Below are 27,336 nucleotides of genomic sequence, written 5' to 3'. Positions count from 1 at the left end.
ATTCTTTGCATGGGGCTGGCTGTTAGCCACCGGGAGCTCCCTTCAGCGTCGGTGTCTCTGCTGCTTGCCCAATGCCAGTCAAAAGTGCAGGCCAAAGCAACAACACCGAGTACCAACAGACTGTGCAGCACACTGTAATATTGCCCCTGTGTGGAGAGCAAAAGGGCACCATCCCAGCCCTCCTGTCCTTTAGCTCAGAGAGCAAAGCATGCCGGGAATCCCCTGGACCAACAGCAGTGACTACACTGGGGAGTTTTCCTCCATTCTCTCCAGCTCCTTTCCCCATGTGCTCCGCTGGGCTTTAATACGTCTTCCTTGCCATTTTTATAGCTGGTGCTAAAAAGAGCTATCAGGCAGGCATTGCAAGGGAGACAAGGAGGCTCCTTGGACCAGCCAACTAGAGGTAAAGTGGGGAATGCTGCTAGCTGCTACCTGCTCCTCAGGCAATAAATAGTCCCAGCCTTATAAGAACAGGCTGTGCATTGCCACAAGCACAGCTGGTGGGAAGGGACTCGGACAACTGGCCAATTGAGGGCTGTGCTGCTGTGGGGAATTCCCTGGTGGTACAGCACAGCAAGAACTATCAATTAGCCCAAGGAGCAGAACATGTGGCTGGTTGTGGACAGACTTCTCCTGGGCTGGGCTATTCCCATCTTCTAGAGAGGAACCTGGGGACTGCTAGCCATTGGGTACAAATCAGAGTAGCCTCTGGGCTACATTAAGTTGCACTAGTAGCTCAATAAGGCCCAGTATTCGGGTGGTGTTATACAAGCGGCAACAATTTCTTCTCCCAAAGACTTTGCACAAACCCAAGGTGAGAAGAACCACAAAGCTGGCGCACAGGGTGGGTGACTCAGGACTTCAAAACCCAATGGAAGTCACTGGAACTTATGCTCCTACGTCTTTTAGACACCTTTGAAAATCCCATCCGTTCTACCCTGGCCAAATAGCAAAACTCTTTGTAATATGGGCAATGAAAACAATCTCTCAGCTCTTTCCAAACCTCCAGATTCCTCATACAGCCCTTCCTCTTAACCAGCCCATTTAAAAATGTGTCTACGGCACTCATGAAAGTTGATGCACAAGCCAAAAACCTAAATCAAAACAGACATATATTCTTAAGCACCGCAAGAGTCATTTGCTTGGCAAATGAGCTGTCTGTCTCTTAAATGTGTGAGCAGGAAGGTGCTGGAAGAAATTCAGCTGAGATTAATGAGTTTCAAGAAGGCATAAGACAACACGCTTTCATTCCTAAAGAAGCTGTAGTGTTAGTTATGAAGAACTGGAAGCTGATCAAAATTATGTCCTCACCTGCAATTAAAGAATTTGGCTTAACCATCCCCTGGACACACACACAAAAACCTACTGCAAGAAAGTAATCCTACACCTGGCGAGAGGAAACACAGGTCCCTTGCACATGCTTATTGCAACAGGTGGTAAAGGCATGGTCTCTCCAGTTCTTCCCGATGTCACTTGAGGATGGACAGCACAAAGTTTTAGAGTATCTCTGGGTAGGATGCATTTCCAAGACTCAGCAGCAAGTCTACAGCGTGCTCACGGCTCAGCCTCCTGCTCACACAATGGGAGGGAGTGACGGGGGGACAGGGGAACCAAACGCCATAGTCAGTGGCTGCAGTCACCCTTGGCCCTGCTCCACCTTACCCTGGGACCCAAAGCAGCTGTCGGCCCCATTGCCTCCATGATGCTAAACTTGGCTTCCCTCCCTAGGACTGTCCAGTGAATGAAGACCACCTTCCTTCTGAGTCTTTACGTTGGAGCAGGATGTGGTGAAGCTAAGTGCTGACTCACAGAGAAGGACATTGGGGCTTAGCTCGGATGTCTGGAAAAGGTCTTTGCACCACCCTGAACTAGTAAAATATCAAACTTGGCTCTTTACGGAAAGTTTCCTCAAATATCAGGCTACATGCCAAGTGTGTCCCTGCAAAAGGAAGTACCTTTCAGGGCAGCCGGTCACAGACCCATCTGAAAAACAAGGCGAATTGCTCATAAATGTTTTGTTCAAGAAGTATTTCCTCTGTCATCAACAAATTTCTGAATTTGAGATCCAGGATCTTCCTCAACGCAACAGGAAACTCTGAAAATATTTAGCTGGAGAAGATCTGCTCTAGGACTCACTTTTGGCCAGTTCTTTGGACTGTGTTCTAGAGGAGATCAACCCATACAAGCAGAGGGACCTCTTCTGGCCTTGGACTCTATGAATCTCCCAGCAGCTGGCAGAAGGAGATGCTGAAGCAGGAGATATAGTTCCATAATAGAACTGAACTTGTCAAGTTTTTCTTAGAAAAACCATAATGTAGATTTCTCTTTTAAACCAGACAGATGAGCCTGTTTAAGAAGTGATTGCTATTCCTGTCAATCTTGCAAGCATCGCAAATGTCTGTCTCTCTTTCACCAGAGCATTAGCAATAACCGAGATGCCAACATGTCTCCCCCCTGAGGCTGTCAGCAGCCACGTACATTTTTATTTATCAAAAAGATTGAAAATGAAATGTTCACAGCTGAGAATCCCAGGAGAATGAGGCCAATGTGTTTACCTTCCAGCAGATGAGCGCTGTAGTAAAATATGCTAACAGAAGAGGTAAAACACTTCACTCATTGCTTTTGAATTAGCCAGATCTTAGGTGGTTTACATGGGGTTACTTATTAATGTTAACTGTAAAGTACAACCCAATAAAGCAAAAGTTTTCTCCAAGTTGTACAGTCAACTCAATGCAAGAGAACACAGGTCTTGCAACTAAAAGAAGCCACAAACTGTGACCCCACCCTGTCTCTTAGTCCCTGTAAAGCAAACAAATGGTTAATTTTTAGTAGCACCTTACGCCCAGCACAGCCATCTTTCAAGTGGGTACAGTAAATGTCACTGCACTGTAACTAACAAGATCATTATGACCATCAGGAAGCAACTTACAGCTCATGCAGCTTCTGGCAAAACTTCCAGCTCTCCGGGTTGATGTGGGATATCAAGTTGTTACTGAGGTGAAGTTGGTGGAGAGAGGAGAGGCCATAGAGAGAGCCACTGTTGACTTGTGTCAGGCTGTTGTGCTCCAGGTGTCTGTGAAGACAAGCAGGATAAGTGACAAACTATCCCTATGGCCAGGCATGGTTTGATGAAGTTTAGGACTTCCAAAAAAGAACGGGGAAATTTTCTGTAAAATGTTTACTTAAAAAAAAATCCCCAGTTCTGTACATCTCAACACACAGCCAAATGTACATGCATCTGCGCATGCAAATACAAGGACAGGCCAGAGGGAAAAAATCTGAGCTATTTAATTGTCCTTTATTCAGTTGAGAAAACCGCCTCCTAAACACATTTTCACGCCTTCACCCAATGTCGAACCAGGCGTTACTTCTCAGAGCTCTGGTGCAAATGGTATTGCCCAATAAACTGGACAAAACTAGCCACTGCAAACCAACAAACATGCTTCAAGAAGTCTCTGACACGGTTTATTTTAATTTGCTCTCCAACAGAGAAGAAAACCACCAATAAAAAGGACCCACTTGCTTTCTATCACTCAACATAAACCTGGCAGGATGAATATCTACTTCTGCAGCAATCAAGGCTGTACAGCACTTTGTTATTAGATATCAGACGCAGATATATATGCAAGTGGGTGTACACACACTAAACATAGCCCAGAATACAGTGTGTATTATTTATCTATCTTCAGGTTTAATACTGCCGCTCACCACAAGAGCACTTGAGTGCTGTCCATATAAAATCAACGGCAAAGCCCCTACACATGGAACCTCTGTCGTCCAGCACCCTCGGGACCTAACCAGTGCCAAATGAAAGAATTTGCCAGACCATGGGAGTCAATATTGTCTAGCATATTACCAACATTTCCACTGCTTACTGGGCTCTTAGAAGACATGTGGGGGTAAAGTACAGCTAACAGCACAGAACACTGAGAACCAGGACCAGTGGCTGCAAACAAACTTTATGGGACTGCTGGAAATTTGGCCACACCCAGGACAAATGGTCATCCAGCTAACTAAAATCATGCTATATTCTGGGATATTGCAGACCAGAGAGGTTCAACCTGTACTGACCTCATGGAGTACATCCCCCTTTTTGAGATAGACACCATTCTTGGGTTAGGGTTTTGGGGTATTTGTTTGGAGCTTTTTGGGTGGTAGGAGAGTACAGGTAACTGATAGGGGTTTGGAAATAAAAGGGATGATAGGAAAAGGCCTTGCATGGATTCCTGAAGGACATGTACATGTGTGTGAAGAGGATTCTACCTTGTGCATAAGGCATAAATGGTTGGCTGGAAATCTAACTAGCAGTGACCAGGCTGCGGAAGGGACTTAAATTTTTCTGTCCAGTTTTCCTTCCAAGTCAATTACATGGACAGTTCCCTAATCTCGGTGGTAATGCAAGGAGATGCTGCAACGCAAGGCATGGGACTGCATCCCGATCAGAGCCCCTCTGAAGTCACTGTGGTCCTCAGAGGCACACTGCATGATTGTGGCTTTGGTCTGCACATGCACACACCTACATGAGATCTCTGACAGTAGCCCTTTGAGAGGATGTGTACTGCCCAGCTGGCTGGCAGCATTCAGGAGCCAGGGATCCCTGGGACCACCTTCTCAGCAGTGTTGGGTATATTGGTTTCATAGCTCCACACAGCAGGAGGTGTTTCTCAGGACACTACATGAGGGCAGCATCCAAAAGGAGACATAAATGGGAACGTACCTAGAAACAGTTCTCCGTTCAACTACAGGTTCAGCCTCTGAAATGTGGGACTCTCTGGTCCAGCAATATCTGTGGTGACTGAGCAGGGACCAGCTGGGAGTCCAGCAGCCGGGATCCCGGCAAGGTCCAGGCAGCTGAAGCTGGGAAGCTGATGGCAGCCAGGAAGTTCTGGCAGTAGCCTGGTAGCTCCAGTGAGGGCTGGGCCAGCAGCAGGGAAGCGGGCAGGGGCAGGGTGTCCTGGCCAGGCTGGCAGCAGGGGGCCCAGCACAAACTGTGCAGCCACAGCAAAGAGCCCTGACCGGGACTGAGCTGGTGGCAGGGGAGCCCCAGCTGGAAGCCCCAGCCAGGACTGGGAAGTGACAACCAGGCTGGCAGCAAGGGAGCAGCACCCAGGAGTCCAGACAGACTGGGAGTGGAATCCAATGGCTGGGTATGGGGCTGGGAGTGGGCCGATGACCCAGAGTCGGGGCTGGCAGCCAGCGGGGCAGCTCCCTGACCTCCCCTGGTCCAGCAAACTCCCTAGTTCAGGACCATTCAGGTCCTGAGCTTGCAGGACAAGGGAGCTCTAACCCATAGCGTCAGAACCAGCAGTCAACCACAAACTTAACATGTCTTAATGACCTTAACGCTGGTCATGATGTCAAGAGTTCCCACCAGTCCCTGGCAGAACTTGGCCAAGTGGGGGAAAAGGAGGACATCAAGAGAGAAGTCCAGACTGCATAGAGAAAATAAATCTTTCCCCCTACTTACAGAACTTGCATCTTGGCCAGACCCCAGAAGGCCCCATCGGTCAGTTTGCTTATGTTGTTGCGTTGCAGCTTCAGAACATCTAAGCTGTCCAATCCCTGGAACGTCAGGCCTTCAATCAGGCGGATGCGATTCCGGTTTAACTCCCTAAAGTCATCAACACCACAGAAATGTAATAAATCCCAGTCCTTTGTCCTGAAATCGTCTGTCTGACACACAATAGGTAGGAATGCCAACAGCTTCCCCATGAACTGTTCCCATGAGAGAGCCAAAGGGCATCGGAAATGGGCCAGGGAAGTCACTGGGATCATTCTCTCAAACAAATCCCTTCTGAGCAAACTCAGGGCTTAAATTCTCCTAGTACTTCCCCGAGCTCCCCACCGAACCATTCAGGGCTCGGGGCTTCAGCCCTGCAGATTTAAAAATATTTACCAGAGCTCTGCTCCAGATAAATATAAGCCATAAGTAAACTCCAATAAGTAAAATAGCAATCCCCCCCGACACCCCCGATACACTTTCCTAAAAAACGATTTACGCTTCTCATCAATTAAGTTCAAACTTCACGTTTCACCTGTTCTAATGCAGAAGCACTACTCAAATCCAGAGACAGTTAGGGACCTGCATTATATCCCTACAAACCTCTGTTTCTAAAGGCTTGTAAAAGGCCAGAAAAAATGTCCTCTGACAAACATATCTCAAGTGCATCCCCAGATGCTATTTTTATTACCAGTTTGGAAGGATAACCTTTGGTTTCCTTGAGAACATTAGCCCTTTCCCCGTATATGAAGAAAGTAATAAATAAAGGTTTCCAATGAGACCTTAAAAATGTTTTCTTTATTAAGCAATTTTTTAAACTTAGGAAAGTTTAAATAAAGCTTAGGAAAGCCATTTATTTCTGTGCACTACACTTGCCAATAATATGCGAATATAACTGGATGTCTTAAGCTCTACCAAAGGAGTTAGAACTGGTAGTTACACATCATGCTATGAGTGAGATGTAAACACCAGGGTGAAATGCCAAACCCACTCAAGTCGGTCACAAAACTCCCCTGACTTCAAGAGGGGCAGGATTTCAGCCAATATGCTAGGCCAAGAATGGGGGGGTATAGCTTTAAACAGGAATGTCAAACTTTTATACTACAGTCAAACCCGTCTCCAATTTTGCACCTGTGCTCCTATAACGTGTATGTACAGCAGCTACCTGGATACCAGCTTGCTGGGGTGCAAAACCAATGGAGGCACCTACTCCAATTCCCAGTGGAAGCCAAGGCAGCAGCTATCACACCAGCATGGGCAATGCACAGGTTAAAGGGTTATCGGGGTGGAAGCAGCTGTGACCGATTTGGGGAGGAATTAAAACTCAGCTTGAATGCCATTCTAACGTCCTTTCTGGGCATGATGTCAAGCCTGCTCTTCAGCTCTGCAAGTGATACCACTCAGCCCTACTTCACCTGAAAAGTTATATACAAGCAGCTCTAAGACTCTGGCCCCCCCATCAACGTCACTTTATGCATGCCGTTCTGCACCAGGAGACATGCATTCCTATATCCATACGGGGGAAAATTAAAAGGAATGTTTTCACAGGAGTCCAAGGGGCTTAGGAGCTTAACTATCACTGACTCTTCAAGGAATTTGTGCTTAAAGAGCTTATGGATTTCTCAAGGCCTCGAGGTAGATGTTCAAGACTGAAGAACACGTGACTCTTGTACGCGTCCAAGGGCAAATCCACACCCATGTATGGATGCCGTCAAGCATCTCTCAAGCAAGCTTCTGGGACAAGTATAATAGCGGCAGGTAGTAGGAGCAGCGTTTAAGTGAAGCCATGGACAGTGGGTGAAATCCCCCTTTGGGGAGGCTAGCTCCCTCTGGCCTTGCCCCTTTGACTGAGGCCCTGCCTGTCTGAGCTCTGGGTCCTTCTGCTCTGCAACCAGCGCTCCAAACCGCCTGCCTGACCCCTGGCTGGTCCAAGCTGCTACAGCTACTCCAGCCAGCCCCACACCTGGGCTGTTCCAAGCCATCCCTCACCACCCCAGCCCGACTGCTGGTCTGAGCTCCGAGCTCCAGGCCACTGGCTAGATCTGAGCCCATCCCAGCTTCAGGAGAAAGGGGAATCAAAAGCAGAGCCTCAGCACAGAACATGGGCAGGGCCACAGCCTGGTTTAGGGTGAGTTGGTTGAGCCTCCCCTTCAATACTCACCAGCCATGACTAAAACTTGAACAAAACTATTATGGGCACTTTGGGTTTTCTCAATGGGATGGTGATGGTTTGCCAGGTAAAAGCAGCAGTTTCTTTGCTACCTAAGCTCTTTTTTGCAAACAGCTTGATCCTACGCCTACCAAACTCAGCAAAAAGACTGCAGTAAGTTTTAGAACAGGCCAGTGAAGGGAAAGAGTTAAACTATGGGACTGTTTGCCCATAAAGCACATTAATAGATGCAGATGTAGATCTCTGCAGACAAGACAATAGGAACGTGTGTGTTAGCTCATCGAAAGTACTATTTTGTCTGCTAAAATGTCATCGCGCAGTTTAACGACCTTCCTTCGTTGCATTTTTATTGCCATATAAAGATACCTGTGTGGTCTCAAAAACGTAATGCTGTCACTCAGCTCTTTCTGCCCACTTGCAAAACACATTTATCCCCCGCAACCGAAAAAGTTTTACTGCCTGTTTTACGGGAAATATATTTAATACTATAAATAGCCGAGAGGCTGATCGGTTACATTTTTTTCCATCTAAAAAGACTGACCTAAATAAGTGAATAGGTACAAGACGGACAAACACACACACACACACCCCCCCCACTCCCCCCGCCCCTAATTTGTTTTATTAGGTGTCGCCATAGGACTATTAAGTATAGCTTATTCCAAGGTTTATAGATTTAGGGTGAGGAAGGGTTGCATTTGGTGTGCATGTCCTCAGGGAAATTTTGTCTCCATAAAGTTTGGTTAACCTTAATTAAAGTGCACATTTCTACTCACAGTTGGGTTAGTCTGGGTAACTTGAATGCCTTAACAGGAAGCTGGGCGATCCTGTTCTTACTCAGCCGAAGTGTTAGCAGAGACCGTGACAGGCCATCAAAAGCACCAGGCTCCAGGGTGCTGATTCTGTTGCTCCCCAGGTTGCTGTAATAAATCAGCACAGAGAACGCAGCGGTTGGGTCAGGGGCCTTCGTTGTTCAGTGATCAGCCTTTGTTTAGTCGCCAAACGGGCGGGTGAAATTAGACATGTTCCGTCCGAATCGAGGACACATAAAAACAAACATGCTTTCCCAGCGCGCACTGCCAGCACCTAGCAACAGGAGGTGCTGAGGGTCTCAGAAGAGCTGCTCAGCACTACCTGCTCCAAGGAAGGAGATAGCTGGGGGCTTGTTCTCAGAGCCCGCATCACCGCATTGTGGTGGCACCTGTTCCCAGAATCAATGGCCTCCTGACAGAGGAGTGGGATCAGACCCAGAGAGTACACACTCATTGTGCCCAAGCAGGGCTTGCTTGGAGGCCGTTCGAACACATCCTGGAGGACCATCGTTCTGCACCGTCCGAGAAATCCATCATTTATATCAGCAGCGACATACACAACAGAATGATGCCACAGTTTCCCTGCATGGCTCCTGGGAGCTCCTTTGGGTCCCACTCACTGCTGGTATAAGGCTGTAAAGCTAGAGGTTGTTCAACCGCCATTTTAACGTGACTCCACCATCACAAGGCAAACAGCCACTTCTCCCCAGATGCATGTGTCTGTCTACCCTGAAGTCTGAAATCAAACTCCTCACGGTATGGGGAAGGACTAAACCAGAGGTGTCCAACAGGTGGTCCACAGGCCAGAATCCAGCCCACGGGGCTGGCTGCCACGGTGGGACCGGTAGCTGGGGTATGGAGCTGCCACTGGCTCAGGGGCAGAGTCCTGGCTGGAATGCAGAACTGGGGGCAAAGCAGTTTGGGGCTGCAAGGAAGGTTAAAAGCCTGGGGTTGGGCAGGGGACAGTTTGGGGCTGTGGGGGATGGGGTCTAAGATGTCCAAGGCTGGGGGTGGGAGGTGGTTTGGGGCTGTGGGGTGTGGGTGGTTTGGCACTGCAAGGGCTTTAAGCCTGGGGCCAGGCAGTTTGGGGCTGTTTTGTGTTCGGCCCCGCATACACAAAAAATTGTCATGTGGCCCCCCCATTGTAAAAAGGCTGGACACCCCTGGACTAGACCCCCTTTCTCCCAGCCTTGTTTCTAGGGTTCCCATTATGGAAGATCTATCCTTGCTCCATTTCCATAGCCATGAAGGGGGCCTGCACCGGAAGGGCACACGTGCCTTCCTCCGTCACTGCACACCTATGTTCCCTTCACTTTTTCCATCCACAGGCAGAGTAAATTTTGTTATGTGCACCTAGGCAGGGTGGATGTGCACCACCTATAGCAACACACACGGCAGGCGCTCTGCTGATCAGCTGGGCGGCACCAGAATTTCTCCTGGGTGGCTGCCCGAGCACTCAACTTACAGGGAACACTGCTGCACACCGCTCCTAGTACAACCAGCAGAATAACACCCCTGCCTCATTCGCTGATACCCCAAACACCTGGCTGGTGTGGGATGGGGCAAAGCGAAAACCGACTGAGTTTTAATTCACTAGACTCCAGAGTAAGAATGCTCCGTTTGAACTGTTTGTTACCACCCCTCATTCCAGGCCATTTTACAGGCCTCCTCTTTGCTGCGGTACCTCGACAAGCACTGTTCTGCACAAGAAGAACTTACAGCTCCTTTATGGGGAGTCCCTGTGGAAAGCAGCCGCTTCGTATTTCCGTGATGTCATTGGAACTCAGGTCCAATGTTTCCAGGGCAACGTAAGGCTTCAGTTGACTGGCTTGGATGCTGCGGATCCTGTTGTGATGCCTGAAACAGAGAGGGTGACAAATGGAGAGAATCTGGTTTCCTTACAAGAAAAAAAAAAAAAGACAGAATAAAACAAAAACAACAACAACACCACAACATGAGAGCGCAAGAGCAACTGATTCCATCACTCACCAATTAGTTTTCCACATGGGTATTTCTAAACCAACAATCCAAACAGAAACTAGCGTCAGCGATACAAATGCTGGGCCCCTATTGCTTCTTTGGCTAGTCAGACTGCAGTAAATCACAAACACATGCAACTGTCTCTGTAGTGGTACAAGACTTTCTCTCAAACCACAGAGTCCACAAATGGACACACTTTTCCTTCCAAAAATTTGGGCCTGATCCTGGATGCCGTTGATGCCCCTAACTCCCAAGATCAACATATTCTGAAGAGGATTGGGATTCTCCCAGGAATTGCCCCGGGGCTGACTGAGGATGTAGCAAATGGCCAAGATTCCAACATTAGGCTTAGAGGCTGGGATTTTTTTCAAAGGGAGATAGATGAACAGACACACAAGTCTCAGCAACAGTCTCTGGGAGTTTGGCTGGTTGTGAGGCCCCTTTAAAAAAGTCCCAGCTCTAAGGTATACTGTCTAACACACACAGGGTCCAAGGATCGGATCCTGTAATCACAGCCTAGCATATTGTTTGCTACCCTAGACCAAACCGTGTCGGTAGAATACCTCTTGGCACGAAGCATCGCACTCTCCAGCGTTTGTGCACTCTGGCCCCCAAAGCAATGATGCAAGCCAGCTGTGTTTCCATCCATGGTCTTGAGATTTGACATTGAATTGTTTTGCTCACAGAAAGCATTGCAAATCACTCACTGGGCTTCCACAGCTGTCAAACAATTAAAGAGCTCCACAACTGTTTGCACCTGGTGAGTTTAGTTTTAAAAGTTCTCCCTTTTCTAACTCTTTTTTTTTTTTTTTGCCTTTGGTCTGACTCGGAAGAACAGGAACCCCAAAATTTCCCTCTCTCTCTATATTGGGCACGAGGCACAAGAAATAAAGCAGATGACTGACGTGAATTCAGACCAGTGTGAACAGTCATTGATATGGCTGAAACTGACAGTGCTAAATAGAGACGTTCAGAGACACTTGAGAACTTGTTGCATAATAAGAGATAGTAGAGCGCTTTCAGACAAAGACTACAGCTCAATCCCGCCAGCTACTCCCCAAGCAAAGGGGGAGGGGTGCAGAGCCAGCTGCCAGCCAAGTGCATTCTTGAATGCAAAATGGGAACATCGGGTTCTCCTGAGGCAGAAGAATCTCTTTTAAACAAATACTTGACCCAACGGGATCCAATATGCAAATGCAGGGATTTATCTTTGCACATGTCCTTGCCATCTCCCCTTCCACATCTTTACAGACCCTCCCCCCGGGGTTTAAAATTCCAGACAAAGCCCTTTAATAGGCGCCCAGATCGACGAATTGAATATGTTTCAACCAACAGTGAGGAAAGGTCGCTCTCCACGTACAATATTCTCTTTCCCGCTCGTTAATTAAAACACGTGGCTTCTCGAAAGACAGAGCTGGTAGTTTTGAGATGCGGGGTCAAATGTAAATTAGTCTGTTTCAAACTTAAGGCTGTCTGATGAATAAGCCTCGGAACCGGATGGGCCTGCTTCTCCTTTACGCCAAGGGCAAAATTATCAAAAGATGTCTCGATGGTTTAGAAGTCTGAATTTCATCAGAAGCCAATGGGAGTCAGAATCCAAAGTCACTTAGCCACTTTTGCAATATTTTAGCCTGAGGCCCTTTTTGCAAAGGGGTGTTACAGGAAGGAAGACCCTTTCTATGCTGCCCAAGGGGCTAAGCAGGCCTTAGAAGAAATAAGAATGGAGCCCTGTGTCCTGGACGGAGCCCATGAGAGTATGTCTACATGGCAATAAAAGCCCTGCAGCAGACACTTGAGCACCTACACAGCAATTTTTAAGCCCCAGCCTGAGCGTCAATCAGCGGTCCTGAAGCAGCTGTGTGTGTTTTTAACCCCCTGGAAGACATACCCAGTGAATTAGTGCTCATGGCCTGACTGTACATTCTGCCTAAGGGAAACAGTGCAATTGACTGTGCAAAAGAGGCTGTCATACCCCTAAAACTAAATACCTGGAAAAACAGACTAGTAACAGAGAGAAAGCCATGCTAGTCTATATACTATGAAAACAAGAAAGCAGTCAGATTTGAAGCAGTGGGTCTGTCCCACGAAAGCTCATCACCTAATAAATTATTTTGTTAGTCTTTAAACTGATACTGGACTGCTTTTTTTGTTTTCCTGGAAAAAAAGAATTTCCCTTCCACCAATTGTCCTATATTAACAATCTGAATTTGTCATATCAGCGGGTTCCAATGTGCAGGCAGAAATATGACTTTTCAAGCAGCTGCCAGGGTCCCTGTCAAATGAGAGCAATAATAGGAAATGTTACAACAGTGACCAAAGAGCCCCAATTCAGGAAGCACATAAGCACATGCCTAACTTAAGTGACACGTTAATCCATTTCTGTTCACCAAAGCACACTCATGAAAGATAATACACATTCTTAGGTGCTTTGCTAAAAAGCAGTGAACTTAAATCATGTGTTTCAAAGCTGTGTTGTATCAAGGACTGTGCATTCAACTCTGAGCTGAAACAAACAGTTGTAACTACAGTAAATTACCAGGAATTGTAGATTCATACAAAAGAACATCAAGAATCTATCAATTGCCTAGTGATTACTAAAACACAAAAAGCAGCAACTCTGTAGGCATGAAATGCCTTTGGAGGTGCAGAACAGTTCAGAAGCAGAAAAAGATGCCTTTTTAATACTACTTTAGATATATTCTGCATCTAAAGCACACTCTCCCAGTGTTTACCACAGGGCCCGGTTTAAGGAAAGGAGGGTCAAGTAGAAGATGCTATTTTGCCCTGAGCCATATTCAAGCAGTTTCCAGGCGGCTTCTGTCCATCCAGCTGTTGCTTTTACTTCTGGTGCAGCTGGTGGGTTACCGGGCTGCCCTATTTCACATCAGAGAGCCAAACGTCTTTTTTTTTTCCCCCCTCTCAAAGAGGGGCCAGCTGCACCCATAAGCAATGACACTCTCTGCAGCCAGTTCCAGCTGGGGAACATGGGACAGTCTGTGGTCATCTCAGAACATCGCACTTCAAACAAAAGCAGCCCAGATGACTTTTCCTACACTCAGCATGTGAGATAAACACAATTTATTCCAAACCTGCGCCTGTTTGATAACATTTTTTCTTTTTCATGCTTTCAATGGAAACACGGTTTAACCATTCCTATTAATGCTTGGGACTTTCTTGTTCAGTGTCCTACAGCAATTTGACAACAGAGTAAATAGTGAGAATGTTATGACCTTCCCCCAATCTCCCTGTGCTTAGCAATGACTGGGGAAGAGGGAGATTGGACCAGGTAGTCAGTTTTTTAGATTCCTAGACGAGATTAAATTTTAATGAAAACGAACAATCAGCTTTGAAACACAAATTATTGGCGCTCCCCCAGCCAATTTATCTCCAGGTATATCCTCCCCCAGCAGCACAGCCCCTGGGAACAAATTTTACGGTCTCATTTCAGCTATTGCTAACCACAAGAGTACAAGATGACTGTGCTGAATATGAGCCCTAGCAATTACAGCCAGGACTGGCAGCCAAGTCTCTGACCACCTCGCTTTTACTTCCAGCTCTAGCACTGACTCATGCTTGGGGCACGTCACTGAACCCTTCTGTACCTTCACTTTACTCCTATGTCTGGGCCTAAAAGGTGCTAAGTGAACAAAATATTCTAAGCGCAAAGGAAATCTCACATACTGCGCTATGATAGCTTTATTGGACTTTGACAAATCCTTGGAAAGCTGTGGGATCTGCCCACCAGCATTTAAATTCTTCAGATGACCCTCCCAAATCATCTACTCCTCCTCACTCCAGCCAAGTGCTGACAGCAGGTTCCCAACACGTCCCTGAGTATTTCCTAGGCACTGCTCAATTACTAAATGTTTAAAAAGAAAACAAAGGTAAGGGTTGGTGGGGGGAAGTGCGTTTGGAGGATCCAGGCCTGTATTTTAGTGGTTAAATTGCACCTTCATCCCAGCAGATGCCCCTAGTGCTAAATGTCTTGGTGCAACACGTGGACCACGGGGCAGAATCCAGCCTGCAGAGCCGGCAATGGCACCATTTTTAAAAGGCAGCAGAGCGGCTCCAAGCCACACGTGGCTCTTTAAGGAACCATTTGCAGCTCCCACCTCTGCCACCTGACTCCTCCTCCAGCGCCCGTACTGCGTGGCGGGGGCAGAGAGAAGTGGCAGGGGGCATGCGCACCGGAGCCACACGAGGCTTTTTGAGCAATAAAATGCTGAGCGCTGTGAGAGCGGTGTGGGCTGCTCTGCGCCAGTGTCCCTCCCCAGCGCTTGGATGGAGAAGTGCATGGCAGAGGCGCAGGTGCCAGCGACGGCTCTGGTGAGTCGCCAGCATTGGATAACAGTGGTGAAGGGGGGCTGGCTCTGCAGGATGGAAGGGGGGCTAGGGTTAAAGCAGGGGACCTGAGGGGGCCTGGCTCTGGGGAAGGGGAGGAGAGATAGCGGGTTCTGTGCCTGAAAATTATGGGTACTGGGATAAATTTTTTTCTTTGCTGAAAAGGGGGTACTTAATACAAAAAGGTTGAGAAACACTGCAGTTGAACTCAATTTAATTGGTTTAACAGCTGACAGGAGGGATCCAGCCATTAAACTAATTAAATTGAGTCCTATTCTTTCAGCACAGCAGGGCGTTCAGAGCTGCCCCTGCCACGACGTTCATGGGGAAGCAGGGGGGCTAGGGGGAGCCACGCTGATGTGGTGAAGAGGAGACAGCGGCTGGCCAAGAAGCAGTGGGAGGCGGTAGCACGCAGGGCTCCTGGGTAAGTTAATCCTGGGTTGCGGGGGGGTTGATTTGGGGCTATTTTGTGTTTGGCCCCTGGAACATGTAGAAAATTGCCATGTGGCCCACAATGAAAAATGGTTGGACACCCCTGTCTTAGTGAATACTTATTGATAAGCAGGCTGACAAGGCATTTTCAAGGGGTAAGGAACATTCACTCTTCACTGCTACAGAAGGCTTTTTAATACTGTAAAGATTTGCTGTCCGATTTAACGTAGACCAGGGTGAGCAAACATTTTAGGTCGGGCCCCACTTCTCATCCGGACAGCTAGCACCCCCCCACCCCAGCCTGTCTAGTGTAATCCAAACCAACAGAAATTTCGGTTATGTTCATATGAATGAACACACACACACACACACACACACACACAGCATGTGGAAGAGAACAAAGATATTACATTCTACACACTTACTAATTGGTGTATAAATGTGAATACACATACATACACAGTCACATATTTCAACATTTTTAATGAGATACAGGAGCCTGAGACCCAGCAGCCAATCCTGCTGCGCCCCCCTTATGAAATTTCATGCATCCCCCCAAGGGGACCACTACCCACTTTGTGCACCCCAACTTAGGGTGTACTTCAACCAGCATGGAAAGCAGCACGGAAACCCTTATTTCATTTTCAATGAGGTTTATTTCCATTTACAGTCAGTGTATTCTGAATCAGTTCAAGTTAAGCAGAAGAAAGCCGCGTTTCAATAGAAAATAAGAAGGTTTGCGCCTGTCTCGATCAGTTAAAAATAGATTTAAATAAGAGGCGTGCAAAGCACACAGGCTCAGCTGGGGTAGCCTGGGCTGTGTTAGTGTTCAGTGCAAATGTTTTAGGTGTGGAGAAATCACATGTTTAGCCTTCATCCAGTGTCAGTTTACAGCGCTGGCTGGGTTCTGGCAGGGAAAGGCTGAATCCAGCATACCTATTAAACCAACACCTGTTCCAGGCATCAAAAATAAAACCAAGCTTCAAAAGAGAGTGTGCGACTGGCGAGAATGTGCATTTCAGCTCCAGTTCTATTAATGTTCAAACACATTCTCAGAATAAGCATCATTGGGGAGTTTAGGAACAACTGGAGTGCAGAGAAATCTAGGGATAAAACATCAGGTTTTACTCGCGGGCAATATTTTCAAAATGGTTAAGTAGCAAAGGAGCCAGACCTCTCTGCCATGGAGAATTACAGGCATTTGCTACGACAGGACAGCCACGTGGGAAAAGCCACGCATGGTCATGAGTTAGATCAAAGACAGTGTTACATGAGATGGATCAAATACACCATGACTAACAGAGGCCTGGAATTACACGCCATCATTCCACTCTCTCTTTCTCTCTCTCTCTGGCAGCGACCACTGCTCCAATTCCCAGAGCGGTTAGAAGAGACTGGCAGCATTAAGACCTGCTTCCCTTAGAGACATGGGAGGAGATTGAATGGCACAGGTCCCCACTACACTCACCCCAGGCACAAGTGTCATCTGGCTAAGGTCCGATGCATGGGACTGCACATTGCTCAGCCCAGATTCTCCCTACCTGCCCTAGAAGTAGAGCATGAGACACACACTTTTTCAATAGGTAAACAGGCAGATTTTTTCACAGGTAGGATGCGGGCCTGAACGCCCACCATCTGCTGTTTTGAGCGCATATTTAACACAAAGAAAAATGACATTTCTCACGCATGGTTGTGAAAGAAAGTTTCCAAGCTGAATGTAAACCAATTGGCCATCACCTTCCTGACTCTGCAGACAGGCATTTCTGGTGCCTCTGTTGCTGTTGTTAGCTTTGCCAAACAAAGGAACAGAGTGAAACCAAAACTCAGGTTAATCTCACTCTGCTGTTCAGCCCCTGAGAGCGGCAGGGCATAATAATCCATAATAATGGCAGTTTCACACTACTGCAGCTTGGCATAGCAGTGAGCATCAGCCAAGGCAGAGGCTGTAGCTGATCACCGGGGAGGAGTACCCAAAACACCATGAGGTTAGGTAAAGTAACAACAGACCTTTCATTTCACCCTTCTTGTAGCAACCCTGATGGGGGTGGAGGGACTGACAGCTCCACACAACCTCCCCAAGGACCCCTTGCAAACGGACAGGAGGCTTAGGTGATATCTACACTAGGTAAAGTAAGTTGACTGCAGATATGCAATTCTAGCTACGGCAACTGTGTAGCTAGATTCAACAGATCTGCACTCGGCTTACTGGACTGTCCGTACTGAGGAAGGTTAACGGGAGCATTTCTCCCATCAAACAAACTTACTCTTCACATCTCACAAGGAGTACAGGGGTCAACTGTGACCCCTGAGAAGTCAATTGCACACATCCCAACCAGTCGCGTGAAATCGAACCCCGGAAGATCGACCCTGAGCAGGTTGATCTTCTAGGCTAGTGCAGACACAGCCTTAGAGCTGGGTGGGGTGATAGGTTGCTCTCCCTTCCAGCAGTGGGATAGTGGTGGGAGTAGATAACTTAATCAGAGGCTGGGGTGAAAACAACAGAACCCTCAGGCAGGGGTAGAAATCCCAGCTTTCTCCATCGGCACTTCTGCTCTGGGTAGCTGGGAGATTGCTGGGTTTTCACTAAGGTGCTTCCCCTGGTCCTTGATGATGCCTTTGCCCTGCTCCACCCCGACGCATATTAAGCCCTGACCTCTGGATCGAACAGAATTAGACATGGCGCGCTTTCCATTTGGTTGGATTACACCCTACTGCTGTAAAGCGAGAAACATTCTGAAGGGCATCTGCCTTTCTTCCCCTCCATCCCATCTTTAAACCTAACAACCAGAACTGCTGGTGAACATGGCTGTAGCACCATCTGAGTAAGCTGAAGATCTGCCCCTTGCGATTACTTTTGGTGTGCCCCTCTCTCTCTTCAAAGGAAAGAAAAAAGCCTTAAGAAAACTAGAAGTCAACTCCATGTCAATGTGGGCGGTAGTGGAGGGGAATGTGTCTAAGTCCATTTGTATGTTCTGAACAATGCAGTAAACCAGCAGAATAAAGCTGCTCATGACCCTAAAATATTACTATTCCAGCCTTTGTTCTTTGTAAGTATTTTACTGAAGACAAAATATTACTCATAGAATGAAATTAGGTTCATTATATGAGGGTAAATACTATATGGAGATACACATCTCAGAGAGCTGGAAGGGACCTCAGGAGGTCATTGAGTCCAGTCCCCTGCCCTCTTGGCAAGATCAAGCACCATACTCCGCTCCTGTGCTTTAGCCATGAAATCAAACAGCCAACAAATATTATCAGTCACACACTGCAAAAGGCCACCGCAACACCAGCTTTGCAGGCAGGTTTGTCTATATCACATGCACTTAATCAGTGTTCCTCAGTGACTGGCCTGTGGCCTGGTGAGGGAAGGTCTCCGAGACCTCCTTGGCATCATTCAGGAAGGCAGCAAGCTGGTCTCTGGCATCAAAGGCTGAGAAACTCTGCACTACATCACGTCACTCTGCACATTGTCTCCCATAAGGTTTGGGCTTTTTACCATCAGAACAAGCTGTACGTGTTTGTCAGTAGTCCAACCTCCCCGTAATGAACATGTGCTGTACTTAGTTAAGGGCACAGCATCCCTGTCCTTTCAAAGCAAAATGGCGGGGGTTATTCTCCGGGCAGGAAGTGAGCATCTATATAAGCAGCCCAATTTTCCTCAGATGCTCTGAATCATCTGTTCCCTGGGGAAATTCTGCCAGATTCTCATGCTGCTGCTGATAGAACCTCAGCTCTGTTTGTTCAGGTGGAGACTGTGAGCACAAGGGTATATGGGTTGCAAAAATCCTAAATAGATAATACCACCGAGGTATTCCAGGTCCTTCAATCTCCCCAGGACTCCTTCCAGCTTGGATATTACCAGGTGCATCATACAGAAATTCTCCCTCCCCCCATTGGTTCTGACAGCCATGCCCTACATGCACCAGGAAAGGAAGCAAAGTGGTAGATCCAGTCAAGCTAAATCCAGCTTATTACACATAACCATTAGGGAGGTTAAAGGTTAACCGTCTCGCCAGTATGGGCTAGACTGTAGGGGCACTCTAGCCCGGCCAGAGCAGCTCTGGTGTGCCACATGCAGGGTACGCTCCAGCCTGGCCAGAGCAGCCCTGGTGTGCCACATGCAGGGTACGCTCCAGCCCGGCCAGAGCAGCCCTGGTGTGCCACATGCAGGGTACGCTCCAGCCCGGCCAGAGCAGCCCTGGTGTGCCACATGCAGCGTACGCTCCAGCCTGGCCAGAGCAGCCCTGGTGTGCCACAAGCAGAGCGGGGGGTGCTCTAGCCCAGCGAGAGCAGCCCCTGTTCATGGGTTCCCCAACCCAGCCCCCGTTCATGGGTTCCCCAACCCAGCCCCCCACAACCCATTTAATCAGTTAACCAGCATAACCTGACCTTTAGCCAGTTAACCAATTAAATGGGATTTTACATCCCTAATGACCAGGGCAGCAAGTCTATTTCAGGTGCTTCACGTCCTCCCACTGACAACGAGCAACAGCACCCGCTAGCTTTCCAAGGGTCCTCCTCAGCCAGGCTACATTTGGCCGCTGAAACAGCAGCTGGAGACGACCACGCACTAGGTGAACTGTACGCCTGGGCTGCCGTGGGAGGGTGTGAGGAAAGTTATAAAGGACACCCCCGGCTGGCATTAACGGCAGAGCACTGCTTGCAAAACTCCGGTGACCTTATGCACTGCCTGAGGAATCATTCGAGGGGCGGTTTGCTCTCCTTGCCAGCAGTGGGCATGAGGCTTGTATCAAGTAAGAGGGTGGCTGAATTGCCCCCAGCAGTCTCAGGACATCTTACATCAGTCTGGTGAGGGAAACTGAGGCAAACACAGATGCTTCAGATTCAACACTCCCTTGCTCATACATGCAGGTACCCGATGCTTCTGTGAGCTATATATAGTACCCGAGGGCCATGGAGGGCTAACATATGCATGCAGGGAATAGGGCAGGCCATGGGAGGGGCACACACACCCTTCTCCTGTGCCACGTGCTGCTCAGCAGCAGGCCTCTGGCCACAGAGTCACTGGATGCAGACACGTGGTTCCACCTGCCCTGACTGGATACAGGCTAATTCCGCTGCCCTGGGGTAGCCTTGAGGGTGGAAGATTCCTTCACCAGCCCTCCCCCACCCACCTCAGCTCCAAAGGACAGGCTGGGACCAGGTGCAGGGCCCGAGGCAGCCCCAGCTCCATAACAGAGTGCTCTCCATGTGCCGATGCAGGACAACCACGCTGCTTCGCTGTCCCATTTGGAATGCTGCTTATGTAACAAGAAGGGAAGAAGTATATTCACTCGCACCAGGCCACATTCCTGCGGTAGATTAAATATCACAGACCCTCAGAAGTCGGACTCCATCGAGCAGCAGCATCTGTCTTCACTCCCCTGGCAAATGGTATTCTGTAGCCCTCTCTTACCGGGCTCTGGTAACTCCCCTTCATGTTCCCTAGATTGGCACAGAGACCAAGAGTCCGGCAGCTGCCAAGAAGTAAAACACAAATGCTAGCCAACCCTCGAGAGGCAGAGCAGGGGGCAAGGTCCTTGCTGGGCTGCTCCCCCCTCTCCCCCAAGGCTATCTGGGTACCCAGAACTTCAGCAAATCCCCAGCTGCCTCCCTGAGCATTTTTTCTAGTTGCCCCCTTGCACGCAGCTTGGCAAGCATACAGCAAACTGAGTATTCTGGCAAGCCGACAAAGGGCCAAGGCACGAGCCCCCACCCCACTGGGAAGGCAAACACGCTAACCGTTCCCTAGTCCTCCCTGCATGAGAGCCAAGGGTTCCTCATCCAACCCCGCAGCACTTGAAACAGGCGGCCGGGCTAGAGGGGTGACGATGAGCAGAGGAGGAAAAACTCCCCCACGTTGTGACTGTTCTGCTGTTTCCCACAGAAATGAGCCTCTCGCCATTACTGTGGTGAGAGAAACACGACTGGCTTCCCAAGTGCTGCTTCTAAAGCCCCACATCCACTTCCAGCTGCTTTCCACAGGCACAGACAGGTTCTTGTCTAACCTCCCTCCCCTCACGCTGCCTAGCTCTGACTTACCGCACGCGTGCTCAGAGATTACTTCAGTTAAGAGCTGCATCACCTCAGCTTCTGGCATGACCAAACAGTTTCACGGGAAGCCACCAGCATCTGACCGATGACCGTGGGGGGGGTGGGGGGAGGAAGCCCAGGTTTTTCCACTGTCAGCAGGGCAAACGACTACACGGGAGCGCACATCTGGGCTGGCCGCATCTCACGCATGCGGTGCACGCACAGCTTCCCACCAAGGTGAAAACGCATGCCTGGGTCTCAGGGTGGCTCACAGAACCAACCCCGTGGCTCTGCTGCAGCGCTGCCTTAGTCACTTGACACATCATTTTAACATCAGGCTACAGGAACTGACCACAACCGCCAGGGCTTAAGACGCTCATTTATGGCTCAGTGAAGGTGGCCGGTCATTACGCTAACGGTGTCTTGGTAACGTTCACAATGCTCAACTACAGCAGGAAATAGTTAAAATGGAAGACTGACTGAGTGTTCACACATGGTAGTAACCCCACACATACCCTGATGGGAAAAAGTATCAGATTTAAGACTTGTTAGCCTTTTGATTGCTTGTGCTTTTTTAAAAACACTAACACATTCCCCTACTCTCTATCCTATTCCACTGGTTAGGTTAAAAATTGAGCAGAGAAAAATCCTGCCCCATGGATCTGACCAGCAACAAAGACACGTCCTTAGGTTTGGTCAAACACACTACATATTTACCTCAGTATAAACACGTCTCTAAGGGGTTGAAAAATCCAGTGATGTAGTTATGCCAACCTTCACCCCAGAGCGACACAGAGATGCGAGAGCAGAGGTGAAGTGCAAAGCCAACACACGAGCTCTCTGCCACCAGCTTAAAGCACCTTTGCCATGCTGCAGCAGCACAGCTCCACTGGTGTGGCTGTACCAATGTAAATGCACAAGCACAGACTTGCCCTTATAGTTTTACAAGGTTTGTCTTTTCAGTCTCCCAGGCTTTCCCTCTATCACTTCCATGAACTCACATGTCACTGGCTATCCTTGAATCCTCACGCCTAGTTGCGCGCATTCTAAAGTACCCAGCCCCCAATGCCTCTTGGACGTAACCAGTGTTCCCTGGAAGCTGTGGGGTTGCGTGGCCACCCAGGAGAGATTAACATGCTGCCCAGCTGATTAGCAGAGTGCCCACAGTTAGCTGCATGTGTTTGTACTGGTGGTGCACATCCCCACATGCTGTGGTGCATACAACAAAATTTATTCCACACATGAATGGAAAAAATGGAGGGAACGTTGGACGTCGCCTCAGTACACCTCAATGTGCAGTGTTGTCTGATCCTTTAAGGAGATAATAAAAATTGTACTGACCACTCATTGATGCTAATTAATGAGCAGATGGTAACATGGTTCTTGGTCCAGAATCAAGCCACACAGAGCTAAAAAAATCGAAAGTTCAATATCTTGTAGGGAACATCCAGTTACTTGGCAAGGATACACACTGAGGGCAAAGCAAACCCTTTGCAATTTTTATTAAAACTCCTAATAAGGACAGAAAAGCTCCAAACCATAGGGACAGATCAGAACAATGCAGCATTGGGGACTTCAGTGATATCACTCCCTTGCATATGCTCCTACCTCTGTCCTTCCTTGGGGACCTAGTGATGAGCCACAAAGGACTATCCCTGTCTCTGGCACGTTGCATAGGTCCAATGATGCAAATTCCCCCATGCTCAAAGACTGGTGGAGAATAACAATGAGGAGCTGAAAGGTCCATAATGGGAAGATAACCCATGTTGGTTATCACAAATATTCATCCTTAAGCCTGGCCATCCATGTCCAAATCCAACTGCCTCACCCTCGCTGGGTGCCCTTATCCTGTACATTAACATATTAACACCTTTTAACTCGTTATCGCGCATGCTCAAGCAAGTCTCTGGCTAGATACCAGCCTACAATTCTACCCTAAAGTATCTAAGCCCACAGCCAGTTCAGGATTCCTGCAGTTGTCTGGTACCACTATGAACCAAGTCGTCTACTGAGCAACCTATTTCAAGTTCCACAAAATCTAGCGTAATTGCCAGGGTTCCCTCTAATTTTTGCTTTCCCTGGGTAGATTGAATTTTGTTATGTGCACCACCAATACAGACATCTGTTGCCAGTGGTGGGTGCTCTGCTAACCAGCTGAGCAGCACCTGAATCTCTCCTAGGTAGCCACCTGTAAGCTCAGTTTACAGGGAACAGTGGTAACTGTTGGGTCATTTTACCTATGCGAAGGGTCACAGGCCTACCATACTTATTGCTAACTTGCTTAAGCCAATGTTTTACGAAATACAGATGGGCAGATTCCTTGTTACTCTGAAATAAAATAAAATAATCCAAGTTTTATGAGCTAGTTTTACAGCACACAAACGCGCTCTGAAAAGGTCTTACTCCCTTGATCCTTTGCATTTTCAGAATTCCTTTATGGCTTTTTTGGCACCTGGACAACTCAAAGCACAAGCTCTTCTCCTGAGCGCACTGATACAACTGATGCAGTTTAAAAATTTGTCCCCCCCCTGCTTTTGATCTGCATTTACTCATGCCAGACTTTTCATCTAACCATCATGTGATTTTTGATATCTTTTACAACATGCAATTTCCTAAGCCTTGGGCACTGGACCGGGCTGCTCCCATTAATAGAGTATAAAGAGTCTGATCAGCAGGATATGGGTGTTAGTCTCTCAACACACAAGACTGTCTTATACACACAGAAGATTACAAAACCTGTTATGGCATCAAAGCAAATGAAGATGTCTTGGGAGAAGGCAGCCTCTGTTGTACACGCAACTGTCTCACTCATGGTTTCCCAAACTGGGGGGGTGCCCCCCCCGGGGGTGTGTGAAGAAATTCCGGGGGGGGTGGTGAGGCAACCCAGCTCCCCACATCCATCCCCCCACCCCAAGAAAGATCCGGCCTTTGCTTCCATCTCTCAGCCCCTGCCATTTTACGGGGTTGACAGAGCGCAGCTCCTATATAAAGCAGGCAGTTGAAGACCCACGTGGAGCTCGCTGTCTTCTGCAAAGGTGAGTGAGTGTGGGTTGGGCGGGAGGAGGAGGAGGAAGATGGGGTTAGATGTGGGCCTGGGAGTGCCTGGCTCAGGTGAGGGGGTAAGAGCGAGGGGGCTGGAGATACCTGGCTTTGCGGGAGGGGAGGGAAGGGGCTCAAGTGGCCGGCTGGCTTGTGGGACTCGTGGGGCTTGGGTGGCTGGCCCCAGCATCAAAGGGCTCAGGTGGCTCGAGCTGGTGGCTGGCCCCCGCAGCATGGACCTCGGATGGCTCAGGCTGGTGGGCAGGCAGCTGGTCCCAGCAACGTGGGCCTCGGGCAGCTGGCCCCAGAAGCATGGGGCTTGGATGGCTAGGGATGGCAGGCAGGCGGCTGGCCCTGGCAGTGTGGGGCTTGGGCAGGCAGCTGATCCCAGAAGCACAGGTCAGGTGGGTGGCTGGCCCTGGCAGCTGGTGGGTGGGCGTGTGGCTGGCCCCAGAGGTGTGGGACGCGGGTGGGCGGCTCTGGCAGTGCAGGTCTCAGGGCAGGAAGGCAGCTGGCACAGACAGCTCTGGCAGCTGGTGTGGGGCTCAGGCAACTGGACAACTGGGGCTGCACCAGGCCCCTGCAAGGGGCCAAGAAAAACTATTTGTACTTATTTTAAATAATATTTTGCTATCATGCTTTTGTGTTTATTTTAAATTACGAATTGAATTTTTTGTTAAGGGGGGGATGGATGATGGTAAAGAGGAGGAGGGAGGGAGGGAGGGTTTCCCAAAAATCAAAAGGGGGGTGTGATGCTGAAAAGTTTGGGGACCACTGCTCTCACTAGCTATGGGTTTGTTCCACAAACACCAGAGACTTGTTGCTGTCTTTCAGATACCTTATATTTTGTCATTTCCGTCCTCTGTTAGCTTTCTAAATTACAAGTTAACAGAGGGCACAGAGCTGCTGCAGAGGTCACGTCAAATGCCTCCATCCTTAGCAAAGGCCACATCACCTTCATAAACCAAGGCAGTAGGAGCCCAGCCCCTGTGTACCACTCGATCTGTGGCTTCCAGATACAATTCCAAAAATGATGTTAATGATCTACAACGTGTCTGGAGCAGAGGCTACTCACCTCTGGTACCTCCTTGGCTTGTCGCAGTTGGACCAGCTTGACATGAGGAAAACTGCCTGAGGCAGCCTCTGGACAAAAGTAGTAGTGGTGTGCCTTTCATATGGGCAGAGCTGTCCTTCTGATGTTTGGTGCCCTACCCAGCCCAAACACCAGCACAACTGCATCCTTTGCATGGGGGCTGGGGGGGGGGGGGGGGGCTATGGCAGTAGGAATTGGGGAGGGAGGTTGGCGGGGAGTGGACAGTGCCCATTGGAGCTGCAGCCCAGAAGTCAGAGGAGGCAGAGAAAAGGGTAGAGGGGCCAGGGGCTACCTGGGCCAGCACACGCCTGATGTCCAAAACTTAGGGATGGCCTCTGCAGTTGCCTATGCCTAGGGAAGACCCTGGACAGACGATATTGTTTATAGCTGAGAAGAGTCACCCAGGTGCTACACTGGCGGGAGCAATACAGGGGTCTCTGCTCCTCACTTTGGGGTGTGATTGGGAATTCCCAAGCTCCTTAGGACTCCTCCCTCAACCACTTGGGGTGCATGGAGTAAGTTAAGAGCTTCCTGGCCCAACTCCCGTCTCTCTTCATGACGTGCTGAGGCCCTGGACCCAGCGGCCTCCCCTGCTCCACATGGAGGACAGTCCCCCAGGGACACTTCAGTTTCTTGACAGCATCTTTCACTCAAGTCAGGTGCCTGGACTTCAAAGTCCGTTAGTTCCTCGTCCCCTTCCCCCGCATCTGCGCTGTCACTTGTGGTCAGTACCCCTTCCCCCTGCCCTTCCCACTGCAACCCCTCATCAGCTCAGCCCCACTTCTCCACTGCCTCTCTCGATTTTCTCTTTCCCATCTCTCTCTCTTCCCTCACTCACTCACCTTTTCTTTCAACAATCCTTTCCCCTCCTCCTCAGGTCAAGCCTGAGCACCTGGTGCCCTGAATAACTTCCATCGACTGAAGTCTGTGTAACACAAAGGAAAAATACAAACACACACATGCAAATAGCCCGGCCTGCCCCCGTCAGTTTGCTCATATGTCGAATCCCTCTGCCCACCTCTTGTCTTTAAGAGCTGTAAGCTCTTGGGGACAAGGACTATCTCCGTGAATGTCTCAGGGGGTTAGCGTTAGTCTGTAGTTTCATTGCTCGAAGCTAGTCCTTGAATGTGTTCGTCCAGGGCCTAGATCAGCCCAGGGACCTTTGGGCACAGACTCTGATCCAACATCCTGGTTCTCCTCAAGGACAAAGAGGGGTTGTGAAAAGGAGCGGCACTGGTTGAGAATTACCAGAGCTAGTCCAAATGATGAGACAAACCCACCCATCCTCAGGTGAAGTTCTGAGCAAAGAAGCAACCACTACATTCCCCTCCACAGCTGGAGAGTCTGATCTGCCTCTCAACCCCCTTGCCGGAGAGCTGGTAGTCCTGGTCCCTGACCATAAAGATTTCAGTTGAAAGGGACTGAGCCTTAGATGCCTTTGCAAATGGCATCCTTACGTCCTGACACTGATTTCAGTTTTACTTTACATAACAAAACAAAACAAGGCAACAGAAATGTAGCACTTTACAGACTAACAAAATGATTTATTCGGTGATGAGCTTTCGTGGAACAGACCCACTTCTTCAGATCAATCTCATTTCCAATACAGACTGGCATTTATATGTACAGAGGACCAAAAAAAAAAAAAAACTGCAATAAAAACTGACAAATCAAATAGGACTGAAGGAGGGGGATAAGGGAAGGAGGGATGTTAAGTGTCCTGCCTGAGATAATTATGAGCATCAAAGGAAGGGAAGCAGTCCTTATAATGTGTGAGGTTACTGGTGTCTCTGTTCATACCACGTGTTCATGTGTCAAATTTGACTATGAATTCCAATTCACAGCTTCCTCGATGTGATCTGTTTTTAAATCCTCCATGCCCTAGGACAGAGTACAGACTAACACGGCTACCCCTCTGTTACTATTTTACATACCA

General features: G+C 48.7%; 1 protein-coding gene across 1 annotated transcript in view; it reads right to left on the bottom strand.

The window, feature by feature from the left end:
- The window catches only part of LRIG1 (leucine rich repeats and immunoglobulin like domains 1), a 134,217-nt gene that overhangs the window by 24,277 nt on the left and 82,604 nt on the right, over window positions 1–27,336 (bottom strand). The window contains exons 4-7 of the mRNA XM_075005833.1: window positions 10,199–10,336; window positions 8,444–8,587; window positions 5,468–5,611; window positions 2,930–3,073 (exon numbers count right to left, since the gene is read on the bottom strand). Of these exons, the coding sequence (XP_074861934.1) occupies window positions 2,930–3,073; window positions 5,468–5,611; window positions 8,444–8,587; window positions 10,199–10,336 (570 nt within the window). The remainder of the gene's footprint in view (window positions 1–2,929; window positions 3,074–5,467; window positions 5,612–8,443; window positions 8,588–10,198; window positions 10,337–27,336) is intronic.

The sequence above is a fragment of the Carettochelys insculpta genome, chromosome 11, assembly GCF_033958435.1.
Source record: "Carettochelys insculpta isolate YL-2023 chromosome 11, ASM3395843v1, whole genome shotgun sequence".
Classification (NCBI taxonomy): Eukaryota; Metazoa; Chordata; order Testudines; family Carettochelyidae; genus Carettochelys; species Carettochelys insculpta.
The sequence above is the reverse complement of the archived record's forward strand: the minus strand, read 5'-3'. Positions and strand labels throughout refer to the sequence as shown.